Here is a 25,876-nt window from a genome sequence, read left to right as displayed (position 1 = left end):
GCGGGGTTTTAAGGGTTGGGGGCTAACAGGGGGAAAGGAAGGCTAATAACCTAGGGGGGTTAGAAGTCCTATCCTTTTACTGGGAGAATTGGGAATGAACTGGGAAAACTAGTAATGGTGTCAGTGCGTGTCCCTTATAAAACCACCCACATTTACTCGGTAGAAGCGGAATTTGCACGCATCCATATAATGTGCGCATAGCTACGCGTGTTCAGCGTATACAGGTGTATGTTAAAAAATGTCCATTTCGTTTGGCGCGAACCGATATATGTACGCGTATGTACCGGTATCAAAATCTCTAGGTTTCATTTCTTTTCTTTTTTTCAATTTATTCGTTATTAGATTTTCAAAAAAGCTTAACAACAATTCTTGCATTATACATGCATAAATCAAGTAAATAGAATATAACAGCAATAATACACAAATATCTAAAAAAAAAAAAAAGATTTTCCATACATAAAAAAACACTGCTATATTCAAACCTTATAACATGGGGGCCTATTAAGGATACATCTTACATTCCAAATAATAATTTATCAAGGAAGCAGGAGCTCTATTATTTTTTATGTTTGGCTCAACAATGGTGATACTTCGTTCTCTAACTTTGCTTGAGTTTTATCAGTCAAAAAATTCTCCAGATGTGAGGGTTGTGAAAAAATACATTTTTTTCCCCTGATAATTAATGCAGCATTTGCTGGGGTACTTTAAAAAGAAAGTAGCCCCCAGCTCTAATGCATTTTTTAGGGCTAAAAACTGCCTCCTCCTAACCTGTGTTGGTTTGGAGACATCAGGAAAAATAAAAACCTTCTGTCCACAAAAAATATATCTTTATTCTTAAAGAATTTTTCCATAATCTTCTTCTTATCTCTCTCTAAGGCAAAAGAAACACACAGGGTTGTCCTCTTAGTTATTAAATCTATTGATTCCTCCAAGAAGGTAGATACACCTGGAGAGTCTTCTACTTCTCTCCCTGGTGCAATATCTAATTGGCGTGGGAAGTAATACATTTTCGAAATAGCTGGAACCGCTTCACATAATAAAATTTCTCTTACATATTTCGAAAACATCTCTAATGGTGACAATAATCTGGTAATAGGAAAGTTCACAATGCGGAGATTTTTTATTCGCATAAAATTTTCCAAATTTTCTATATTTGCATGCAATATAACATTGTCTGCCATATGTAAATCTTCCATTTTCTTAACATTGTTAAAACCTTAAAACCTGGCTGTTCAAACAAGCTTACACTCAATAATCATCTCCTCTTCAGAAATGCTGATCGCTTGTTCTACTCAAAATACTTTATCTGCCTTCAAATAGATATCTTGCCATAACTCCTGCTCATCTATTGTATCTAAATGTCCTCTCTACACCCACCCTTTGTAAAGTCTGTTTTCCGGATCCACATCCACACTCCATATTAATGAATTTCTCGTTGCTAAGTTTTATTTTACCTGTTTCTGATCTCCCTTCCTTATTAGGCATGCCTCAACTGTAGAATATGATGATCATTGGTTTAATAGTTTTGTTTTATGTGGTATTTATAATGTTTCCTCTTAATTTCATTTAATTGGAAAGCCTGTTGCTGATTTATTGTTCATTGTAAACCGAGGTGATGTTTTTAACGTGCCGCGGTATATAAAAAAAAATCACTAAATAAATAAATAAATAAATAAATAAAATTGTCTACTTCTGTAGATAAATTGGACATAGTTGTTTCAATCCCATTTAACTTCTTCCCCTGTTCCTGTATTAAGATCTTATTACGATTTACAATTGCTCCTAGAGATATATTCATCTTTTGCATGTTAGAACATAAGAACATAAGAACATAAGAAATTGCCATACTGGGTCAGACCAAGGGTCCATGAAGCCCAGCATCCTGTTTCCAACAGTGGCCAAACCAAGCTACAAGAACCTGGCAAGTACCCAAACACTAAGATCATCCCATGCTGCTGTTGCCAGTAATAGCAGAGGCCATTCCCCAAGTCAACTTGATTAATAGCAGTTAATGGACTTCTCCTCCAAGAACTTATCCAAATCTTTTTTAAACCCAGCTGCACTAACTGCACCAACCACATCCTCTAGCAACAAATTCCAGAGCTTAATTTTGCATTGAGTGAAACAACTTTCTCAGAGTAGTATTAAATGTGCTACATGCTAACTTCATGGAGTGCCCCCTAGTCCTTCTATTATCCAAAAGTGTAAATAGCTGATTCACATCTACCTCTCATGATTTTAAAGACCTCTATCACATCCCCTCGATGACCAGCCCTGATGTTCCATCCCTGATGTTCCATCCCTTTTATCATTTTGGTCGCCCTTCTCTGTATCTTCTCTGTATCTTCTCTAGTGAAACTATAATCTTTTTTGAGATGCAGTGACCAGAACTGTACACAGTACTCAAGTTGTGGTCTCACCATGGAGCGATATAGAGGCATTATGACATTTTCCGTTTTATTTCATTTTTCTTGAGATTTATTTAAAGTTTATTATAAGGTAACTGTGATTTGATCAGGTATAAACAGAGTGAAGCAAACTGTGTGGTAGTGGTCCAAATAGATTTCACTGGGAAGTAAAAACTGAATAGCAAATAATCAGTAAGAAAGTACTAATGCAGAGAGTAAATGGCATAGTGGAGTAATGTTGAATAAAGCAGCTGAAAAGGCAGAACCCTGAAGCACTCCAATGGTGACTGTTAGAGTCCAATTTAATCATCATCCTCCATATATCCCCCAACGTCACATTGTTTGTGTCAACGGTATCTAACCTTGCACTCTCAATGTTAAATACTGGAGAATCCTCACCCATACCCTGTCTGTCTAATTCAGACTGGGAGGTCTCTGCAACATTCAGCGATTGAGAAATATTATCCAAATCACTTACTCTTGCTTGATCTTGCAAATTGGATTCTCCTCCTGATTTTCCGGGTGGGGGTTGTAGAGGTGTTGGGCCTGTGCCAGGACTCAGCGAGGCCTCATAAGAGTCTCTAGTGCAGTCCCTTTGTGGCGAAATCCTACGTACGTGGGCGTCCATCGGTCCGAATCCGTGTAAGGCTGGAGACGAGGTGACAAATTTCGCCTTCCTTTTATGCCCCATAAAAGGCCTAATAATTCTCAAAAACAATCCAAGCTGATCCAAGCCGATCAAAGTCGATCTAAGTCGCACACGCCCCTTGGACATGCACGGCTTAGACGCTGCGCCGACAGCTACAGTGCGCCGCTGTCCCGCGAGCTTTTCAGCTCGCGGTCTCCGGCCGATGACGTCAGGGGGCAGGAGTCCCGCAGGTGCAGGCAATCTCAGCTCCTCACCACTCCACTGTGCCGGGCAGGTCAGGTCGGCTCCTTCCTTCCTCACAGGTCAGGCCCCGAACTCCACTCTGTCCCGCGGGCTTTTCAGCTCGCGGTCTCTGGCCGATGACGTCAAGGGGCAGGAGTCCCACAGGTGCAGGCGATCTCAGCTCCTCACCACTCCACTGTGCCGGGCAGGTCAGGTCTGCTCCTTCCTTCCTCATAGGTCAGGCCCCCTCTAGGTTTCATTTCTATGGCTCTCCTAAGGATTTTCTATTTCCTGCCACTTTACCTGGCAAACTTCCTTCACTGTCTCCAATCTGTCTGAATGGCAAAGATACCTGTAACACTAACTTAGGTATGCAGTTTTCTCGAGGAAAAAAAAAAAATAGGTGCATACTTTTCGAAATGTCGAAGTATGCATGTAAATGCAAACCCCCTTCCCAACCTGATCCCTGGGAAACACCGCTTCGCACTGCCGACATACCTGCACAGGTAGTGGCACTGTGTGCATACGTTTCCCTGCACGGGTAGTGGCTCTGCGTGCATACGTTTCCCTGCACGGGTAGTGGCACTGCGTGCATAAGTTTCCCTGCACGGGTAGTGGCACTATGTGCATACGTTTCCCTGCACGGGTAGTGGCACTGTGTGCATACGTTTCCCTGCACGGGTAGTGGCTCTGCATGCATACGTTTCCCTGCACGGGTAGTGGCACTGCGTGCATACGTTTCCCTGCACGGTTAGTGGCTCTGCGTGCATACGTTTCCCTGCACAGGTAGTGGCACCGTGTGCATACGTTTCCCTGCACAGGTAGTGGCTCTGCGTGCATACGTTTCCCTGCACGGGTAGTGGCACTGTGTGCATACGTTTCCCTGCACAGGTAGTGGCACTGCGTGCATACGTTTCCCTGCACATGCAGTGAGGGGACAGGCAATTTCCTAAGAGACCATTTCTGCTGGTAAAGTGCTGTTTTACCTGCTGAAATGGCTTTTTTAATTCCTCTCCCTGGCTCTAGGTAATGATTCAGGTCTTTACTTTCTGCATCATTCTGTTTTTCCTCTTGGATCTTTTTTCAAAAATTGTTTGATCGTGTTTGTGCTACACCTACTGCTTCTTCTAAAAGATGTGCATCTTTTGTATATTTTTATGTTCAATAATTAAATAAGTAAGCAAAAAATATACACTTGAAAAAAATATTAGGGAAAAGAAATAAGGGAATATCTAATTTAGGTGCAGACTCACATTTACTTTTGCTTCCAGTTGCATGCAAGACCTTTTTATTTTGTTAAGATAGCCCAGCATGACAATAGCGGTTAAACATCAGAACATAATGTAACCTCCCCTCTTGGTTTGAGATCCCTAATACAGGGGCCAGACAGTCCCAGCCTCCCGGACCTCTCTCTCTTTTCACGAATTCTTTGCAGTAGTCAGCGCCTGAGAAGCCGGGGTCCAACAGGGCCCTAGGCTCTTGGGGGTGGGAACCCTTTCACAGCCACTCTTCCAATGGTGCTTCCGCAGAATGCTCTCTTCTCAAGAAGGAGGGATCAAAAAATCAGGCAATAGATTGACTGGAAGTGGTGTTCAAAGCCAGAAAATATTTACTGCAACTTGACAATAAAATCCATGTGAGAATGACAAAAATCATCATATGTATTAAAATGAAAACTCCCGGTATTACAATCTCTTTGTCCTCAGTGGTTAGAAAGGGAGAACAGTACATTAAGTAATGGGGTAGGAAAGTGATGGCCAAAACAATTCCTCCCGTCAAAACAGAAAAACAAGTTCTCTTCTGACAACAACTCTCTTCTCGCCAGAGCACTGCCAGTCCACTTGGCTGGTAAACAAACAGGCACTCTCAGTCCTACGCCTTCCAAGAAGGGAGCTTCCTTCTAGGCTGGGCAGGTCAGAGAAAACAAACCCATGCTCCATGCAGGGGAAACCCCTTCTGGTTCCTGTCATTCCTTTTTGCAGGCCGTGGGGCCCACAGCACCAAAACGCCATTTCTCCCCGAAACCAACAACAGCCAACACAATTTACATATGCACCCGGAATGCTCCCTGGCCGGCACACACCCACGGCCCCACCCCCAGAACGCCCCCGAATGCTGCACCGCCCCCCAACATGCCCCCAACACGCCCCCAAGCAAAGTCCCGGGACTTATGCTCGTCCTGGGGCTTTGCGTACGCCGCCGGCCTATGCAACATAGGCGCGCCAGCGCGCAGGGCTTTTGAAATTTACCCCAATGTGCGTCCAATCCGCACATTTTTACAAGTATCCATTTTTCGAACCCATGGCTGTGTGCCGGTTAGGAAAATGGACGCCGATAAATTCAGCACCTGTTTTCTCAACCCTGGGAGCCCACTGCCAAGGAGGCACTAGTGGCACTCAATCAACCCTAGTGCCTCCTTGGCAGCGTGACTCCTAATTTAAATATTGCATGGCGCCCTCAGGAGAGATGACTGGACGCGCGTTAGGAAAGTGGGCGCTGAACACTCAGCACCCGCTTTCAGTGCACTTTTATTGCTTCGGCCCCTGTGTTAGTTGCCTAAAGAGGGATCTGCTATTCTGGAAAGAGGACTGAGAGCACTCTGTAGTAAAATGCCGTTCCTTTCAAAGTACACCCAGAGAGTTGATTGCAATATTAAACTTTTACAACCCTTGTAAGACATCTCATAAATCTTTGCTATACCCTTAGAAGAAAAAAGCATACAGGGATTCAAAGTGGCCATGTCTTGTTCTGAAGAGAGGCAAAGCATATTTCAATGCCGTGATATCAGAGGTATAATGGAAATTAATTAATTATACAAAATTTTATAGGCAATGACAGGAAGAAATAGATGTAAGTGGAAAATATCACACCTACTATAGCTTTGATGTTACTATCAATAGTCACACCAGCTTAAATAGGCAGGCACCAAGTTAGATATACCTTGTTGTAATGTAACTTTTACGGTACTATGCACATGTTCAATGTTCTGTTTCTTTTTTCACACCCCCTGTTATCTGTAAACCGGCATGATGTGATTGTATCATGAATGCCGGTATAGAAAAAACTTCAAATAAATAAATAAATAGTGGAGCCAGGAGGAAGGAAGCTATTTAGCTTATGGTTCTCTCTCTCTCTCTCTCTCTCTCTCTCTCTCTCTCTCTCTCTCAGTACAACTGAGAGCTTTGGCCTGATGCATTTATGTTGTTCAGTGATATGCGGGAGGGGACTCGCGGGGATCCCTGGTTGCTCCACGTATATAAAATTGGAGTCCCAGGGCCCTTCCTGGTCGGTGCCAACATTTACACAGGTAAGGTGCTGTATTATAAGATAGCTATGCGTGCGGATTTGACAGCTTACACCTGCTCTTTATCTGGCATAATCGTTGGTAAACGTCTTTAATGCGAAATACTGACTGGGGGCAGGGAAACTGCAGGGAATTCTGAAGATCCAGGAGGGTCTCTATGATCTACAGATAGACTGGGCAAACTGGTGAACGAATTGGTAAAACTGGTAACCGAAGGAAAATCTGCTGACTTGCACCAAAAAAGTCAAATTATGAGGGGGGGGGGGGAAGCATGTAAATTCCATGTGTAAAATCTCCCCTGTAAACCTCCAAAGTAAAAATGCACGCGCAGAGCAGCTGCACCCCACTCAGCCGGATAAGATGTAAAAGCGCTATTGTACTTAGCCAGATAAGACTTAGACTTTGGCAGCTATCTTACTGAGCCGGATAAGTAGTGCTTCTAAGATTTATCAAGCTCCGTAGCGGCAAAACAGCCACATAGCCGGATAAGTCAGAACTTATCCAGCTAGCCTGAACATTCACGTCTATACGCGCGGGTTATAAAACACACAGGCGGTCTGTGCGCGCAATGGGGCAGATATTAAAAGCTACGTGCGGGCGTAGATTTGTGCGCCCAACCCGGCGCGCACAAATCTACGCCCGATTTTATATACATGCGTGCGCCGCCACGCGCATGTATATAAAATCCGGGGTCAGCACGCGCAAGGGGATTCACACTTGTGCACCTTGTGCAAGCCGAGCCGCGCAGCCTTACTCTGTTCCCTCCGAGGCCGCTCCGAAATTGGAGCGGCCTCAGAGAGAACTTTCCTTCCGTGTCCCCCCACCTTCCCCTCCCTTCCCCTTCCTAACCTGCCCCCCAGCCCTATCTAAACCCCTCCCCTGACCTTTGTTGGCGAAGTTGCGCCTGCCTCTGGGCAAGCGTAGGTTGCGTGCACCGGCCACGTGCCGGTGCGCGAGTCCCCAGCACGACCGCTGTGCCGGTGGCCTCGGACCCATCCTGTCCCGCCCCGCCCCACCAACTCCCCGCCCATTTTTTCAAGCCCTGGGACATACGCGCATTACGGGGCTTGTGCACGTTGCCGGGCCTATGCAAAATAGGCTTGGCGCGCGCAGGAGCGGGTTTTCGGGGTTACGCACGGAGTATATGCGCGTAACCCTTTGAAAATCTGCCCCAATACGTGCATGTTATATGGGCATGCAAGCGGGCCTTTTAAAGTTATCCTCGGAGCGTCTCCCTGAGGGCAGCAGAAATGGCCAGAGCCACTCGATGAGAAATTGGTAACACATCACTGATTTTATTCTGTCATATTTAGAGGTGAAATCCCACGTAAGCCGGCAGGACTGGCTGCCTTAGATAGCAGCTAAAGTGAATTCAACCAAATAAGGAAAAGAGAAAATCCTAACATTTATTTCATATAATCAGATAAAATTATAGAAAACATTGCAGTTGAATCCCAAACTAGTATATTCATAATACTGTAGTTTAATAAACACAGAGGGGAAACCCTAGAGAAGACTGCAGAGTATTTTAAAAGTACACTAGATGGCGCTTCTTCTCTACGTTTATATGGCAGGCATCTTATCCCCCAGGCAAGAAAGTAAGGGAAAAAAAAGGAGAGAACTAAAGAGAGAGCTTTGGGGGCGAATCAGTTGCTGGCGCTGCTGAGCCTGGGACAGGTGAGCTGGCTGGCTGTCCCAAGTCTCTGCGACTTCACTTTCATGTGACTTATTTGCTCTGCCGCAGCTCTTCTCGGGTTTCCTAACTTTGCTCCACCCCCCGCAGAAGATCAGGCAAGAGAAAGCAATTAGTTGGCACTCAAACTATTTCAGTCCGCTCTGAACTCTCTGCGTAAAGTCCTGTCTTCAAGCACATGGCATTTTAAGAATGCTCCCAGGATGGCTGGAGCGGCAGCAGTCCCGGGCAGGGCGCAGAGAAGTGGCCTGCTGGAGGTTTTGGTGAAGGACCACTGGCACAAAGTTTTAGCAAACTTGAACGAAGAAGCCCTGACCCTAAGCTGTGAGGACAGGGGAGAAAGTGTCAGCTTCAATGGGATCACCAACGGATCCTATGGAAACAGCCCGGGTCCCGAGGGCGGCAACAGCCCCAGAGGGGTCAGGACCGCCTTCACGGATCTGCCGGAGCAGGTGCCGGAGGCGATTGCCAACAAGAAAAGGTGCATCAAGGTGGTGAAGCAGGAGCTCGGGGGCCTGGGAATCAGCATCAAGGGGGGCAAGGAGAACAAGATGCCCATCTTAATCAGCAAGATCTTCAAGGGGCTCGCTGCGGACCAGACCCAGTCGCTCTACGTAGGGGACGCCATCCTGTCCGTGAATGGCACTGACCTGCGGGACGCCACGCACGACGAGGCGGTGCAAGCGCTGAAGAAGGCTGGCAAGGAGGTGATCCTGGAAGGTAGGGCTTGCTTTTGGAAGGGAAGGGCTAATGTGCTGGATGGGGTAAAGCAAAACGAGCAAGTGAAAAAAATTAGCAAAGGAGGGAAGTGCTGCGAGAATAGAAAAACAAAAAAAAAGTGAGAGGCAGCAGGATGCAGATGTTTCAGGGTCGGTGAAGGAAAGAAAATGAGCTTGAGATGAGTTATAACCATGTAGGCTCTTAAATGCTGCCACTGGCAGCGAGAGACAATGGTCCCAAGAAGTAGGGGAGTAGCACAGGAGTTGCACGGATTGAATTAAACGACCGTAGTAGTGTGCTGGAAGGGCAGGAAACTGAGAAGGATCTCTCCATGTCAGTGGGACAATTCCACTTCAGATCATGTGACGGGGTGCAGCTCCAGGCACAAACGCAAGTGCACCTTGTCAAACAGAAACAGAAATCAGTGCCACTAGAAGCATGGGTCTTAATTTGCTACAAAGGCTTTTGGATTCCGCAGCAGACTTTCTAGCTTTATCAGTCTCTAGCAACCTGTCCAGCCTAGCAGGTGATGTTTTTGGGATGCATTAATAATATGCAGAGCCTTAGAAAAAGCAAGGAGAAGTTGCTGAATGGTAGTTATGCTGCTGCTTCACCAGACTAGGAGGCAAATGTTAGCCTTGAAATGAAGCAGGCAATGTGAAAATCAAAATGATGCTATTCTTTTTTGCCTGGTGCCCTGCATGGCAGGTGAATTCATCTACAAGAATTCTTATGACAACAGCACAGGGACCTGCAAACTGGTGGGCGGAGGGAGGAGGGAGGGGAAGGACTTGGCATGGCCCATGGGTCATTGCCTCAGATGACATCACCCTAATGTTTGTTTTTTCTTTGGGAAAGAGTCACTTACAGTCACATGTGCTGAATTGTGCCACATCATTTTGTGAGAACTCTTAAGTAAAATGCAGGTCTCGGGCAATATTATGTGAGCTTTCTGTGCAAAGTGGAGAAGGTTGGCTGGTTGCTATATCATATGGCACTGTCTGCTAATTAAGCGTACACTCATTTTAGACAGCTGAGTGATTCTCTCCACTGGCTGAATCATTTGCACAGGGGCAGGAGAATATCCTGAAACTGCTACGGGCACAAAGTTATGGCACACAGTTAAGAGACCCAGAGTTCACTCCCACAGCATCCAGTTTTGTAGCTTTCCCGTAGTTTGTGCCTAGTGGAGGCTCCCCCAGGTTTGTCTATGACAGGCAGCAGCACGGTGCGGCAGCACAGTAGTGAAATAACCCTTCACAGCCTGCAGGTTAAGCAAGGCTAAGAGCTGTGCTATAATGCCCACGTGTGCAAGGTAATACAGAAAATATCTCCAGAGTACTTCTCTGGCCCTCTTCTCTAGAGTCAATGGGCTCACTGTTTTGTTCTCATTTGATATCTAAAGCAAATTGCACTATTATTACGGATTTAATTTATGAATGGATCACCCCCCACTGGCCTAGCAGAATTAGTGGGGACTGTATAGTGCAGATCTAATAGCTGCATTGAGCCTGAAAAAAATGAAGCCTTAGTAGGTTGTGATAAAGGACCTATATAATCTTGGAAGCTCGTGTACTACAACTGTGGTCTATGTAGTAACCGCCTTAACAACAGGGTGTGGGGAGAGGGAGAGATGGGACAGAAAGTCTTGCAGTCTGATAAGATGAAGCCAAACAGATTGCTGCAACCTCCCCATTTTTAGCATTCTTTTATAATCACCTGATTATCTTATAGATTTTGTAAACATGTTAATGCATGCTGCTGATATATAGGCTTATATATATATATATATATATATATATATATATATATATATATATATATAAAACAAAAAAGACACTCTAAAAAGAGTGGGATACAAGCACTTTTTGTATTACAAAACATTTTTTATAATCACTAAGACAAAGTCACTTATCACATACAATTATTCATTACAAAAAATATTACAAAGAAATATTAATTTGATCATGTCACAGTATTAAATATACATTACTCCACTAAATCAACCACCCAGTGAAAGGGCTGGTTTAACAAATCCAAGACACTCATTGGATCAATTGGACAAACCAGAATCTCAAAAATAATGGCTATAACCCGTACCTGGGTTGTTCCCCTATCATTCCCAACATGGAGCCAATGACAAGATCATTTTCCTACATAAAAGCAAAACCTAAAGAAATTCTTCCCACTCGATCGTCAAATTCAATCCATTTGGAGCCACTGTGCGCCATTAGTAAATAAACTTCTGCTCATGTTGCCATAACAGTTGTGACATAGGGCCACCCCTGGGACACTGGAGCTGTTTTAAAACACAAAATTTCAAGTGATCAATTATATGTTCATGATCCATCCAGTGTTTAACCAAGGGAGCATCTGTTTTACATGTACGAATACAGATTCTATGTTGAATTATACGTATGCGGATGGGCAATGTCATGTGACCAATATATAATTTAGAGCATGGGCATATTATCCCATAAACCACTCGACGGGTACTACAATCAAAACGGCCTCTAAGCTCATATTCGAAGAGTAAAGAAGAATGACTGAATGACTGAGTGGTTAAAACGTGTTTACAAACAGAACACTTATTGCAAGAGTATTGACCAAAGCTAATAATAGATGGACCCTCTCGCAGAATTGAAGATACCAATAGATCTTGTAAATTACGACCCCTGGGTAAAATAGGTCCAACCTGCAATGCTTTATGAAAAGTGAGTATCTGCCAATGTTTCAAAATAATACCCTGTATCTGGTGTGTCCTAGCTGAAAATGAAAGAAAACACACTGGATGAATTATCTGGTGTCGATGTCGCATTTGTAATAACAATTCACGGTTGGCATATAAGCCACGCTTATAAGCCTTTCTCACGGTTTTCCTGGGATATCCTCTAGATAAAAATGTATCACACATAGTCTCTGCCTGTTTGTTATATTCCATAGTACTTTCACATAGCCAACGAAGATGTAAAAACTGACCTACTGGAATATTTGTGCGTAAATTTAATGGGTGAAAACTCTGGAAATGCAGTAGGTTATTCCTATCTGTGGGTTTAGAAAAAATGGTTGTTGCTATCCACTGTTGGTCCTTAAACACCTGTAAATCTAAAAAAGAAATAGTGTGTTTATGAAAATTGATAGTAAACTGTAAATTAGGATTCAACGAATTAACCCAAAGTGAAAAAGTTTGCAAAGATTGTACTGACCCTGTCCAAATAAAGAAAATATCATCAATGTAACATACCCATAACTGGATATGGGCCCAATAGAATGATGAATAAATATGTCTCCTCAAACTGTGACACTTAAAGGCACGCCAGAGGGGGGACCATAGTGGCTCCCATCGCCGTGTCTTTAATTTGTTGGTAAAACTGGTCCTTAAATTTGAAAAAATTCTTTGTCAATGCTATTGAAGCTAGTTCTGTAATAAAAGCTGCTTTATCTGGTGTAGTTGCATGTTATCAGGGTTTCCTGTACTAATTGTAATGATGCCTCCTGAGGTATGTTAGTGTGTAATGATGCTATGTCTGCAGTGACCAAAATGGATGACTCATTCACCTCTGAAATAGACTGAAGTTTGAGTATAAAATCTGAGGAATCACGCACATATGATCTGCTTAACCTGACCAATGGGTTAAAAAATGAATCAACGTACTTGGATAATGGTTCCAAGACTGAACGGACACCTGATACTATGGGGCGAACTGGAGGTGCCTCTAAAGATTTATGGATTTTAGGGACCACATAGAACATTGGAATGGAAGTAAAGGGTTTATATAAAAAATCTTTTTCTTTATTAGTTATATATCGATGGACTAACCCTTTTTCCAAAATATCCAAAATAGTAATTTATAGAGACTCTGTAGGATCACTATCTAATGGCATATAAAAATTAGAATCTGACTGCTGACGTAAACCTCCTTATCATATGGGCTAATATAGTATGATTAGTATTGTGAGGGTTATGAATGGTGTTATGTATGAGTATAGGGGTAACATTAGGTATGAATGAGTTTTTGATATGATACATATTAAAGGGTTTGTGTTTTCAGGAAAATTGCAATTTCTTGAATTAATAGAGAATGGAGAATATAATGTATATTTAATACTATGAAATGATGAAATTAATATTTCTTTGTAATATTTTTTGTAATACATAATTGTATGTGATAAATGACTTTGTCTTAGTGATTATAAAACATTTTTGTAATGCGAAAAGTACTTGTATCCCACTCTTTTTCGAGTGTTTTTTTGTTTTTTTTTAATAATTAAGCACTGGTTGGTCTATATATTGCCTGATCTGTTTGTTTTCTTTATGCTAAAGTTAGAAAGGAATCTCTGTTAAGTCACTACTTGTTGCTCTACACATACATGGTTGAACTGTCTTTTAAAAGAGAAAACTCATAGTTTTACTGAAAAATCATGATTTTCTTTTTAGAGTTTACATGTGGCGAAAAAATGAAGAGCAAAGGGTCAGCCTAGTGTCTCAATGTTAGGGCTCTGTCATGTGGAAGGCCTAGCTTTGTAATTTTTATTTTCCACCTTTCAGTCACTTCAAAGCAGATTCTATTCAGGTACTGGAAGTATTTCTCTGTCCCCAGAGGGCTTACAGTCTAAAGCCCTGATTTACTGAGGCTTTTCTCCCATTCTGTATCTATGGGGAAAAATGTTTAGTAAATGAGACTCTAAGTTTGTACCTGGAGGGTGAAGCAACTTAACCAAGATAATAAGGAGCAGTACTGTCATTTGAACATTGGCTTCCCTTGTTCACAGCCCACTGCTTTAAACACCAAGCTACTCTTCACTCTGGTGTTGGGATCTGGTTTCTGTTCCTTGGGTCAGCCTGGGCTGAGGATGCTGGGGAGGTTAGCTTTCACAGCCTCTGAGCTGAGGGACTCTCAGACATCGCTTTATGGTGGTACCTAGTGGACCTACTCAGGATCCATGCTCTGTGCCTCTTACTTGAGTGTTGTTACAATGGCTAAGCTATGCTGAGAGAAGGGAGTTATAAAAATAGAGGAAACATCCTGAGTAACTGTGAATAAAAGCTCATGGTGCTGTAGCCTAGTAGAGGCTGGTTCCAACTGAGCTAGAAACCCAAAAGAGTAGGAGGAAACTGCTTGGATAAAATTGTTAAAAAAAAAAAAAAAGTGTAAATGAAGAGGAAAAAGATCTGTGTGAAGGCTGCTACAGCAGTTATTGTACAATTGATCATCATCTAGTGTTGCTTTGGTTGTAGTATGAGCACAGATTGTGGGAAGCCATTCTTGGGTGAAGAAGTGAGAAATAGTTAATGTGGTCCAGGGGATTGCATCCCTTGGATCCAGGAAGAGAGGAAGAGTGAGTGTCAGGTCGGAGATCATCTCCCCAAGGCTGAAGAGGAGACAGAGTGACTGTGGGGGGCCAGGAACCTCCCTCCACAATCCAGGAGCAGAGTGAGAATGAGTAAGGGGCCAGAGATCCCTCCCCTGTGCACTATGAGGAGACAGCAAATCAGCACAGACCATGGGTTCCTTTCTCCAGGCCCCGGGAGCAGACAAAAGTCAGTGTGGCTCGGGGGATCCCCCTTAAGATCTATACTGTAGCATTCTCAAACATCAACAGATGTCAGATCCACTGAAGAGTGCATAACTACTCCCAAAGGAGTGCCAACTGAAATAAAATCAGCACGTAAGACATTATAAGCAACTCTGTTAATGTGCCTAGAAGTGAAGTAGTTCAGTCTTCAGTACATCTTTTGCTGACACTAATCTTGAGAAACCAAATGAATCCTCTATGCTCCTGTGCCTCTGGGTACATTATTTACATTATTTTCAATTTCCTGTACTAAATATAACTGATTTTTAGGCCATCTCCATTAGAAACATGCTGTTGAACAACACTCAATGGTGGATTAAAATAAATGATATTGTTTAGCCTGTCTTAACTCAGAAAGTACTGTTTGTACAAAAATGTCACTTGGAATATGTTATGTTTGAGTTCAGAACATCTATTTCATACTTTAGAAGAGTGGCACCAGGCATCAAGAAAAAAGCTGCTTACTATTGGGTAGTGTCTCGGCAGATGCAAGACAATAGGCAAAAGAGAAATCTCCAAGAAAGCTATAAGTGGTTTGTTATAGCATCACCATTGCCCATTCCAAGTTGCAAACAAACAAATCAGACTAAGATTTTGTAATCTACTAGCTAAGCATTCAGACATATTGGGGTAAAAGATGCAATCCCATTCCTTCCTATTCCTTGTCTTCCTAAGGGAGAAGGTATAGTCTACTGGTTAAAGCAGGGCTTCCCAAACTGGTAGTTGGGTTCCCAAATGGGGTCGTAAAACCTTTAGCTGGGGTCACAAGTGCCTCATAGGGCAGAAGTCTTCAGGCACCAGCAGCAGCATTAGTAGTGGACATCAGCATGGGGCCTTTGAGCCAGCACACACTTGCAGGCCCTGCAATGGCTCTGCTCTTGCATGAGTTTCTGTGGTAAGAGAAGGAGAGATCAGGACCACTACAGGGTCTGTGAGCTTACACTGGCTCACAGGCCTGACTCTGACTTTTATTACTAATCCTGCTGCCACATGCAGATCGCAATCGGGTTCGGCACCAGCAATGAGTAGAAAGGCGGGCTGAGTGTGCACAAGAAGATTTCCACTGCTCTTCTCACCTCACCCACCCCTACCTACCAGAGAGAAAATTGTCAACAGCCTGCCCTCTCTTCCCACCAGTTGTCATCTACTTTTCACCAAGGGTGAAGGGTGGGGAATGACAGATCAAGTGGGGTATGTGAGAGAGAATCAGTTGGGAGGGATATGAGAAAAGGGTTGGAGGAGAGGAGGTGAGGCTGAAAGGTGAGTGAGAAGGAAGGGATAACAGAGGATAAATTGGGAGTTAGAAAAATGACTGGGAGGTGAGAAAAGATCAGCTGGGATGGAGTGAAAGAGGAGATGAGCTGGGAAGGTGCGAGGAGCCGGGGGATGTAAGAGGTGCTCAGCTAGCGGGCAGAGGTTGAGAGAGAAGGTCTTCTGGAAGGGATAGAGGTTGAGAGGGTGGAGGATGAGAGTGAAGTGATTGTTGGAGGGGGACAGTACCCCTGCTAATTTGTTTTCATCGTCTTCTGGGGTCATGTGCATTTTCAAGTGCTGAAAAGGGGTCACATTGGCTAAAAATTTGGAAAGCCCTGGATTAGAATATTGATGTTCTCTGCATTCTACATCTCCATTTATCTGAAGAAACCTCCAGCATCACAAGTGCACTAATCTGGAGTTGATTAGTGACAAAGTCTAAAGCAAATATCAAGCAGTTATTTGTATTCAAAATCTACAGACCTTATCTTAAATTGTATCTTTCGATGCCTTTCTATTTTAAAGGCGACATTAAGGACTCTGGTTTCAGATAGTCAGTTTGGCAGCTATTTGCACACAAACGTTTTGCTAAGCGGTTAGTAAGTGCACAGTTTTGTAACTGCTTCGGTATTCTGCAGTTTTCTCCTGCGCCCAGGTCTGGAATATGGCACAATGAGCCTCCATTCACAATAACTAGGGATTTTTTTTCCTTATTTCGCTTTCCAGCTTGCTGGAAGGGGGGGTCATTCACTAGAGCTCCTTCCAGAGCCTTGCAATTGTGGACCCAAATCTGACCTCTAGGTGTTGCCACTTAGCATCCTAACACACCAAGGGGATCATTTATCAAAGTGCTATATGGCGTTTTCGCATGCAAAAAGCATCTTTAACACATGCGAAAACACCATAACGCATGGTGCGATGCAAATCAGGAAAAGGGGAGGAGTTTAAGCTGCTAGGGGAGGGAGAGAGAGAGAGAGAGAGAGAGAGAGAGAAGGTATAAGGCCCTCATACTAGGTAGATATTTATACCTCTATAGGAGGCCTACCTAGTTACTCAAGTGAGGTTTACCTATTAGTGTAGGTGTTAGGGGCCACTTTGACTTTCAGAGTGCGATGTACGAACAGAACAGTGCATTCTTGTGAAGATTTGATGACCTTCAGAGTGAAGAAATTCACCCAAAGATGAGATTTGTGCAATGTTCTCTCAACCTAGCTTGATGATACCCAGGTAGAATGTCAAAGTGGCCCCTAACCCCTACAGTAATACCTAAACCTCACTTCGAGTAGTTAGGTGAGCCTCCTATAGAGGTATAAATACCTACTTAGGATGAGGGCCTTATACCTTCTCTCTCTCTCTCTAGTTGTAGGTAGGAATTACAGCAATTCTGGCACTTTCTGCAAAATGTGAAAAAGTTATTGCAGTAATACCTATGCGAAGCACTAAGATAGCGCACTTTGTGATAAACAGCCTATTACCATAAAACATGCCCCTTTTCCTATCGCATGTGATATTTAGTGCATTTTGATAAATCCAGGCCCAAATTTGGAGAACTCTTCTTATAGCAAAGTTTCCCGAACCTGTCCTCAGGAACCCCCAGCCAAACATAACCCTTAGTGTGGTGTTTAATGCCCCAGGGCACACAAACTAATTTATTGTTCTTTGGGGTTGCTCCGGCTAGCACTCCTGAGCTCTCTATCCCAGAGGGAGATTCCTTTGTCTCTGGCCCAGTGGTGTGATTTATCACTTGTATGTGTTGATAGCTGTGGTAACGCCAGGAGGGAGCTGCTGTAACAAAATAGTCAGCACAAGGCACCGGGTGTTAAATAATAATTTTACTGATTGGTTAAAGATAAATTAAACTCTATCTTTAAATAAATATGCAATTACAGTTGAATTTGTCACAGTTAAGGTGTCTCATCTTGGGTAGGGGTCCTTTTCTTCAGTAAACTGGTTGAGCTTCCCATGGTGGTGTAAAATGTGCACTAAAAGCTTTTCCCAGTGGCTTAACCAGATTCTTTCTAGCACAGCAAAAAGCCAACCTACCTCAATCTCCAGCTCAAATCCGAACACCCAGCCCTGGGTCCTGGTCCCATGTTTGTGGAAATCTGGATGGGGTCTCTGTCTTCACTTGATTCCTTTTGTTGTCTTCGAAAAGGTGACTCCTCAGGTTCAAATTTCCATGGTTCAGGAACCTGCTGATCCAGCCTGGCTCAAAAACCTTCCTGGCAACAAAAGAGAAAATACTTTCTTAATCAAAACTCTTCCCAGACTGGTGTTCTTCTGTCATGAAGTGCATGGGCTCACTGGTCTACAGTCTTGGAGTGGGAGTCTTGTATGCAGCACAAAGAGGTCCTTACTGTAACTAAACTTCCAGAGACCTTCTGGCAGGCTGTGCACAGAGGAGACTCCCCTCAGAAACCAAAAACCTGGTGAGGCAGGGAGGCCTCACCAGAAAGGGCAAAAAACAGAAATCTTTGCTGCTCTGTGTCTGTCCTGAACTGATTCTAGCCACACCTTAAACTGCAAAATGGCAGGCAAGAGCAACCAATCCCAGCTCCCTTAGGTAGGAGGAGGGCAAGGGGGATGGAAAGCTCAAAAGTGTTTATCATCTACTGGAATGGAACTAAGGGCATATAGTGGCGATCTGGACCGTCCTGCCAGACAGATTTGCATATAATGGAAGCCGTGCATGCAAATATATATGCTGCATGTTCGTGCTGGATATTCAGATTGGGCACCAGCACTTTGGAGGATTTTTGGTCCAGTTTCTATTGTGCATCATAAGGATCTCTCTTGGATTTTTGAATGGCAGTTTGTGGTCTCCTAATTAGAGCACTGATGTACTGTAAAAGTCATGAGAACTCCTGAGTTGAATGTTTACATCCATTATCGCAAAACTCTCTGTATGACTTTGAGTACGTTGTTCAACCTCCTGTGTGCAAGTTTGCCAACTACAGTTTTAGTAAGAAAATAATAGCATTGCTTCTCTTTGGAAGTTTTTACTTGGCCTGGATAAGAGAAATGCACTACCAGACTCTCCAACCCAGAGATGACTATATATATATACATTTTCCTGAAGTACTGAATGTTAAGGCACATAAAGATCAGACTGGAACAAAAGATAAATCCCCATTTTGTATGATATTATTATTATGTTGTTGTTGTTGTCGCTGTTATTTTATAGTAGCACTTTGCGTTGAGAGTTAATATTTTTTTGTTTTTAGTTTTTGGTGACCTTACAGTCCTCAGTGTTTTTAAGCAATTTTCATCCATACCCTCAAAGTTTAACAATTATTTATAACATCTGCTGAAGGGCGCCATGAAGACCTGTAGCTGTTTACCTTGATAGATCCTTGGTGCCTATCAGTCCACACTGTCAGGCCACCTAGTTCATTGAATGTCTTACTCTCTTCCTGCTTCCTCAGCCACCCAGTACAAGAGGAAAGAGGGCTCAAGCTATACCAAGTCAGGCAGGTTCACAGTGCTGATTGATATCTACTGGAGCTGATGAGGCTCCTTAGATGCTATAAACCAGCCCCTTTTGAAAACCATGAACTCATTTTGAACTTCAAGGAAACAATACCTCAAAGATACTATGGAAGCTTAATATGTCTCACTAACAAGGAAGGAAGTGAAAAGTGTAGATTTCCTAGCACTTTTCAATGATAACCTGTTGAAAATGACTTTAGTCTCATCAGGTTCTGGCCATGGTAAAAAGCATAGGGGCGGATTTTCATATTCCGCGAATAGGCCTACTTTTGTTTGCGCTCCAGGCGCAAACAAAAGTACGCTGGATTTAGTAGATACGCGCGGAGCCGCGCGTATCTGCTAAAAACCTGGATCGGCGCGCGCAAGGCTATCGATTTTGTATAGCCGGCGCGCGCCAAGCCGCGCAGCCTACCCCCGTTCCCTCCGAGGCCGCTCCGAAATCGGAGCGGCCTCGGAGGGAACTTCCTTTTGCCCTCCCCTCACCTTCCCCTCCCTTCCCCTACCTAACCCACCCACCCGGCCCTGTCTAAGCCCCCACCTTACCTTTGTCGGGTAAGGTGGGGGCTTAGACAGGGCCCCCGGAGGGAGATGTAAATCCCCGCGCGCCAGCGGGCCTCCTGCGCGCCGGGCCGCAACCTGGGGGCAGGTACGGAGGGCGCGGCCACGCCCCTGGACCGCCCTGGGCCGTAGCCACGCCCCTGTACCCGCCCCCAAAATGCTGCCGACACGCCCCCGACATGCCCCCCTCGGAGAACCCCGGGATTTACGTGAGTCCCGGGGCTCTGCGCGCGCCGGTAGGCCTATGTAAAATAGGTTCACCGGCGCGCAGGGCCCTGCTCGCCTAAATCCGCCCGGTTTTGGGCGGATTTAGGCGAGCAGGGCTCTGAAAATCCGCCCCATAATTTGTACAACCATAGTGGACCTTCCCTCTAAGTTTCAAGTTGATAAGTGCAGATTAGCAGAAGTTATTGTGACCCTAGATGGATATACGGACAGACTGTGCTAGCGTTTTTGCTGCCCTGTGTGAACAATTACGATGCTCCCCTTCCCTCCCCCCCCCCTCTTTCATTCATTCTCTTTCCTGAGCCCTCCAAAAAACACCCAGCTCCCTTCACTTTAAAAACTGACACCCCGAACTCATGGCTAGTGCAAGGGTATTAGGTGCACTAGGCAAACTTTATAGCCTTATACTCAGCCCCCATTCCATTCCGCACATACAGTTAAAGAGTTCTGCATTTATATTATAAATATAAAATATCAAAGTGCAGAATTCTGAAATAAAAGCATCACATTATATTTACATGCACTGCTGTGACGCCAACTAGAAATCCCTGCAAAAACGACATTTGGAATGCATGAGATATTAGGCCTATTGTGAAGTATGTTGGGTGTGTACTTGACCCTCTGAAAGCCCAAATACACTAATACACTTCCTATTAGAAAAATGCCTCTCCTCAGTCATACATGCATAACATTTAGAGACCCTCACCAAATGCAGAATAGAGCAAGCATAAAGTAGAAATACAAATGCATAGATAAAAACTGAACTGGAAACCATAAGAAGCCAGATTTTCTATGCAGTGCAACAATAGAAAAATAGAACCATCACCATTCCTCAAACATCAAACAATAAAATCAAGAAATAAAATAAATATATAATCATAATACTAATAACATACTAATAATATTATTTAAAAACTGATAATTAAAAGATCAAATAATTAAAAACTCATATACAAGTCTTTTTTAAATGTCCCAAACACCAATAAAATATTTCAAAACAGCAGACATAGCAAATAATACCTGAAAAATAAAATTTAAAAGGATTTTAAAAATTTACGCTCTCCATATCTGGGAACTTTTGATTTCCAGATGCCCTAAAATTGTCATGGATTATCAGGCAGATAGTAACTTGGGTAGCTGTGCACAGACATGCTCCCTCTCAATCACACACATGCTTTCTCTCACTCCCCCATATACATACACACATGTTCTCTTTCACTCTCCCATACACATGCTCTCTCATTCTCCCACACACAAGCACGCATGTTCTCTTACTCTCCCACACACATATTCTCTCTCATTCTCCCATACAAATGCTCTCTCATTCTCCCACACACAAGCATACATGTTCTCTCACTTTCCCACACACATGCTCTCACTTTCCCACACACAAACTCACGTGCTTTCTTTCACTTTCCCGTACACATGTTCTCTCACTCTCCCACACATAAGCACACATACTCTCTTTCACTCACTTCCCTTGACTTAGCAGGCAGCAGCAGCAGGGTCCCCCGTGGCCAAGGGAATGACTTCAGCCACAGGGCATTGGATTACTTCCTGCAGGATGCGACCTCTTCCTCCTCAGCAGCTCGGCCCCGACAAAATTGACGGCTTGTCAGCACTGCCTTAGTAAGTGGAAAAGTAGCACATCCCTGCTGGCAATGCTGCTGATTCTGGTGGGTCCGTGCTGCTTCTCCACTTACTAAGGCAGTACTGACCATGCAGTCGATTTCAGCAGGGTCGCGCTACTTTTTCTTGGCAGTACGGAACTCTTTCTTCTGTCACTGGTGGGATCAGGTCCTCTGGTGGCACCATGGATGCTCTTCATCCACCGCCAGTGGGACTGAGTCCACCAGCAGCACCACGCATGCTGTTCTTCCACCACCAGTGGGACTGGGTCCATCGGTGGCACCACGGGCCTCCTCTCCTGCTCCCGACACCACCCCACCTGGTGTGCTGCCCCGTGCAATTGCATGGTTTGCACACCTGGTTGCGCTAGGCCTGTTTGAATCACCGCAGTAGCGCTTTTGTAATCTTTGCTGAAAAGGGCTAAAACAAGGTATTTTAAAAATCCTTCATAACCTGGAAGGCCTCTCTCAGACTTTCTCTTCAGATGAGCCATATTTGAAACCACGCATAAGACACTGATTATGTTGCCTGTATTTTTTGAACAGTTTTTTTTTAACAGAGTTGCTCCTGTTACATACCTTGTACTTCTTGTCATTCAGAGCCTATTTCTATGAATATACAATTGGTTTAATGTAACCTTTTTGTAACATCATCTCAGTTATATAATAAAAAGAAACATGAGGAAGATGATTAAAATGAATCATAGTACACTATGGAGCATAGTGTTGTTCGTTAATATGACAGAATGAATACATTATCCTTGGTCAAAGAGAAATTTCTAGACCAGTGGTTCTCAAACCATACCTTGGGGCACACCCAGCCAGACTGTTTTTTCAGGATATCCACAATGAATATGCATGAGATAGATCTGCATGCTCTACTTCCATTGTATTCAGATCTATTTAATGCATATTCATTAAACCAAACTGGCTGGGTTTGAGAATTGGATTGAGAAACACTCACAGGCCGATACAGTAAAGTCCGCGGGAGAGCGGGCGAACACCCGAACTCCCGGCGCGCGCGATTCAGTATTTAAATTAGGACCGGTGGTAAAAACGAGAAAAAGGAGGCACTAGGCACACTAGCGCATTCCTAGCGCCTCCTTTTTGACAGGAGCGGTGGCTGTCAGCGGGTTTGACAGCCAACGCTCAATTTTGCTGGTGTCGGTTCTCGAGCCCACTGACAGCCACGGGCTCGGAAAACAGACACCGGCAAAATCGAGCGTCTGATTTTCGGCCCGACAGCCGCGGGCCGACTTCAATTTTTTTTTTTTTTTTAACTTTTTTTACTCTTCGGGACCTCCGACTTAATACCGCCATGATATTAAGTCGGAGGGTGCACAGAAAAGCAGTTTTTACTGCTTTTCTGTGCACTTTCCCGGTGCCCGAAGAAATTAGCGCCTACCTTTGGGTAGGCGCTAATTTCTGAAAGTAAAATGTGCAGCTTGGCTGCACATTTTACTTTCTGAATCGCGTGCGAATACCTAATAGGGCCATCAACATGCATTTGCATGTTGAGGGCGCTATTAGGTTCAGCGGGTTGGACGCGGGTTTTCCGCCCCTTACTAAATAAGGGGTAAGGGAAAACGCGCGTCCAACGACAGGCTAACAGTGCGCTCCGTCGGAGGGCACTGTACTGTATCGGCCTGTCAGCTAGAAATTTCTCTCTGACCAAGGATAATGGGTTAGCTCAAGTCTGCTGAACATCGAGGAGACAATTATAAAATTACCCAGGCAGCTTGCAGATGAACAGGTAACGTTCCCTCTAAGGTGAACAACAGAGGACCACCAATACTTTCTCCGTTGCTAGGCACATTGCAGCCTTCCCACAGTTTAGACCACATGGGATCTGCTGACCTTATGCAATTTAAACCACAAGTTGGGTGGAGTGTGCCTCACTTGGGGGGGAGAGGGGAGTTGTAGGCAGACTCCCATATACCTTAGAAGGAACATTGTATAGACTGCAAGCTCAATTTTCTCTCTGTAGTGTTTCCCTTTCAAAATTCAGGGGCAGGGACCACAAGTACAAAAGTATCCATTGACTTTGAATTTTCTCTACAGTAGGTGCAAAGTACACATGATAAATTAATTGTGACGATTTCAAAATTAAATCCCTGCACATTTTGGGGGTCATTTTCAAAGGAGTTACGCATGTAAATGTGACATACTATCGTAGCAATTTTCAAAAGCTATTTACTCGAGTAAAGTGCACTTACTTGAGTAAATCCTATGGACAATTCAATGGCATATGTTGTAGCAATTTTGAAAAGCCCACTTACTTGAGTAAAGTGTATTTACTCGAGCAAAAACCAGTTTTGCTCAAGTAAATGCTTTTTAAAATCTACCCCTTTATCTCTTCCTCCCACTCTCCCCAGATCTGTCCCTTTCTCCCACTGCCAGAAGTATTTGGGCTGTGAAACAGGGCACATCATTTTGGCTGGTGAGGGGAAGGCAGTTTTCAGCTCAACGAATTTACTCCAGTAACCGCTAAATTACCCAGGAAAATGCCTTTGAAAATTGTCCTCTCCCTGCTCGTGTGTGTGTCTTTTCACAGGAATTCTTCCAATAAAGGCAATATCGCTGTACCTTTGAGAGGGACAAAAATTGCATGGGTAAGGCTCATTGAGAACGTAGGCCAGGATTCATCATTCTGTGTGGAATAATGAAGCCTGCGCTAAAGGGGGCAGCTGGCTGTACCACGGCGGTGCGAATTCTCCTGCCGCGGTGCGGCCAGCTACAGGCTATCGCGGGCATGGCACCACCGTAAAAGGTGGTGCTATTCCCCTCACTACTGCCAGCGATAATGTTTGAAACATTATCACCAACAGCAGTGCCTCCGCCCATTACCATAATTCCCTCCCTAACTCCGCCCCGACTCCTCCCCTCCCCCTAATTTAAATCTTACCGCCGCGATGAGGCCCTTACCGCATCCAATAAGGGCCAATCGCGGCTTGGAAAATAACCCCCTTAGTTTCCTAGAATCTCATGGCTAAGTGAATTGCCCACAATTTATACTGCTCTGGGGATGACTGGTTGGTTGACTTACAGTCATCAGACATCAGGGATGTGCTTTGATTTTGAATGATATAAAACAAAATAGGCAACGTCAATGACATTGATAAAAAAAATTCATGAAATGTGTTTTTGTAATTTTTCATTTAGTGCGCACTGTTTTAATTTAGTGCACTGTATGTCAATTTAGTGCACACTATCAGGTGAATTTTCAAAGGAGAAACTCGTGTATATGTAACGTGCATGTACATGTAAACATCATATGGGCGATTCAATGGCATATTTATTTATTTACCAAGTATTTGTATTCCACATTCATTACCAAATAGATTGTTCGAAGCAGGCCACAACAGGTAAAAACAAACAATCATCACATTTCCAAAATAAGTAACAGCACAAATGTATTATTTAAAAGCATTTTCAAACAAATAAGTTATGTCTTTTCCTAAAATATTTATAAACCCTGATCAAGCGTAGCTCTGAGGGAATAGAGTTTCATAAACTGGAGGTTATATGCGAAAAAGCCTGCTTAGAGCTTTGCTTGAGACATGTCTCCTTACTGCCAGGGATAGATACTAACTGAAGATTTACAGAATGCAAGTTTTCACTGAGGACAATGTAAATGCACTCACCATAAAGAATTCAGTGGGCTAATGTTAAAATAATGAATGTTAAAATCTTAAAACCAATTTGAAATCAGAACAGGTGAAATGTGAATAAACAAAGGGGAACAGGTGATAAACCTTGCGGCCGCATTCAGGGCCCTCAAATGATATTTTGGAAGGCCAGTATAAAGGGCATTGCAGTAACCCAAACATGAATATATATTGTAGCAATTTTCAAAGCCCACTTACATGAGCAAAGTGCCTTTTCAGGTGTAAAACCCAGTTTTCTATGTGTAGATGCTTTTAAAATCAGGCCCTATCAGTTAGTTCAGACTATTGCAACTCAAATGGCGTTCACTAAATCAGAAATAGTGCGCACTAAATGAAAAATGTAAGAAAACAAAAGAAAAATTAACGAAACCAAAACAAAAATAAAAAAGGGGAAAAACAAAATGAAATTAACCAAAAGTTTTACCAATGCAGACCCCTATCAGACAAACCTATTTTCTTTAAGGGTATGTACTTATTTTTT

At 43.6% G+C, this 25,876-nt stretch overlaps 1 protein-coding gene across 1 annotated transcript in view; it reads left to right on the top strand.

Moving 5' to 3' along the window:
* Nucleotides 1-8,236: 8,236 nt before the first annotated feature.
* SNTB1 (syntrophin beta 1) overlaps nucleotides 8,237-25,876 on the top strand; it is a 468,335-nt gene continuing 450,695 nt past the window's right edge. The window contains exon 1 of the mRNA XM_029591959.1: nucleotides 8,237-8,996. Within this exon, the coding sequence (XP_029447819.1) occupies nucleotides 8,480-8,996 (517 nt within the window). The 5' untranslated portion in view covers nucleotides 8,237-8,479. The remainder of the gene's footprint in view (nucleotides 8,997-25,876) is intronic.

Source organism: Rhinatrema bivittatum, chromosome 2 (assembly GCF_901001135.1).
Source record: "Rhinatrema bivittatum chromosome 2, aRhiBiv1.1, whole genome shotgun sequence".
NCBI lineage: Eukaryota > Metazoa > Chordata > Amphibia > Gymnophiona > Rhinatrematidae > Rhinatrema > Rhinatrema bivittatum.
Note: the sequence above shows the minus strand (reverse complement) of the source record. Positions and strands in the feature narration are given on the sequence as shown.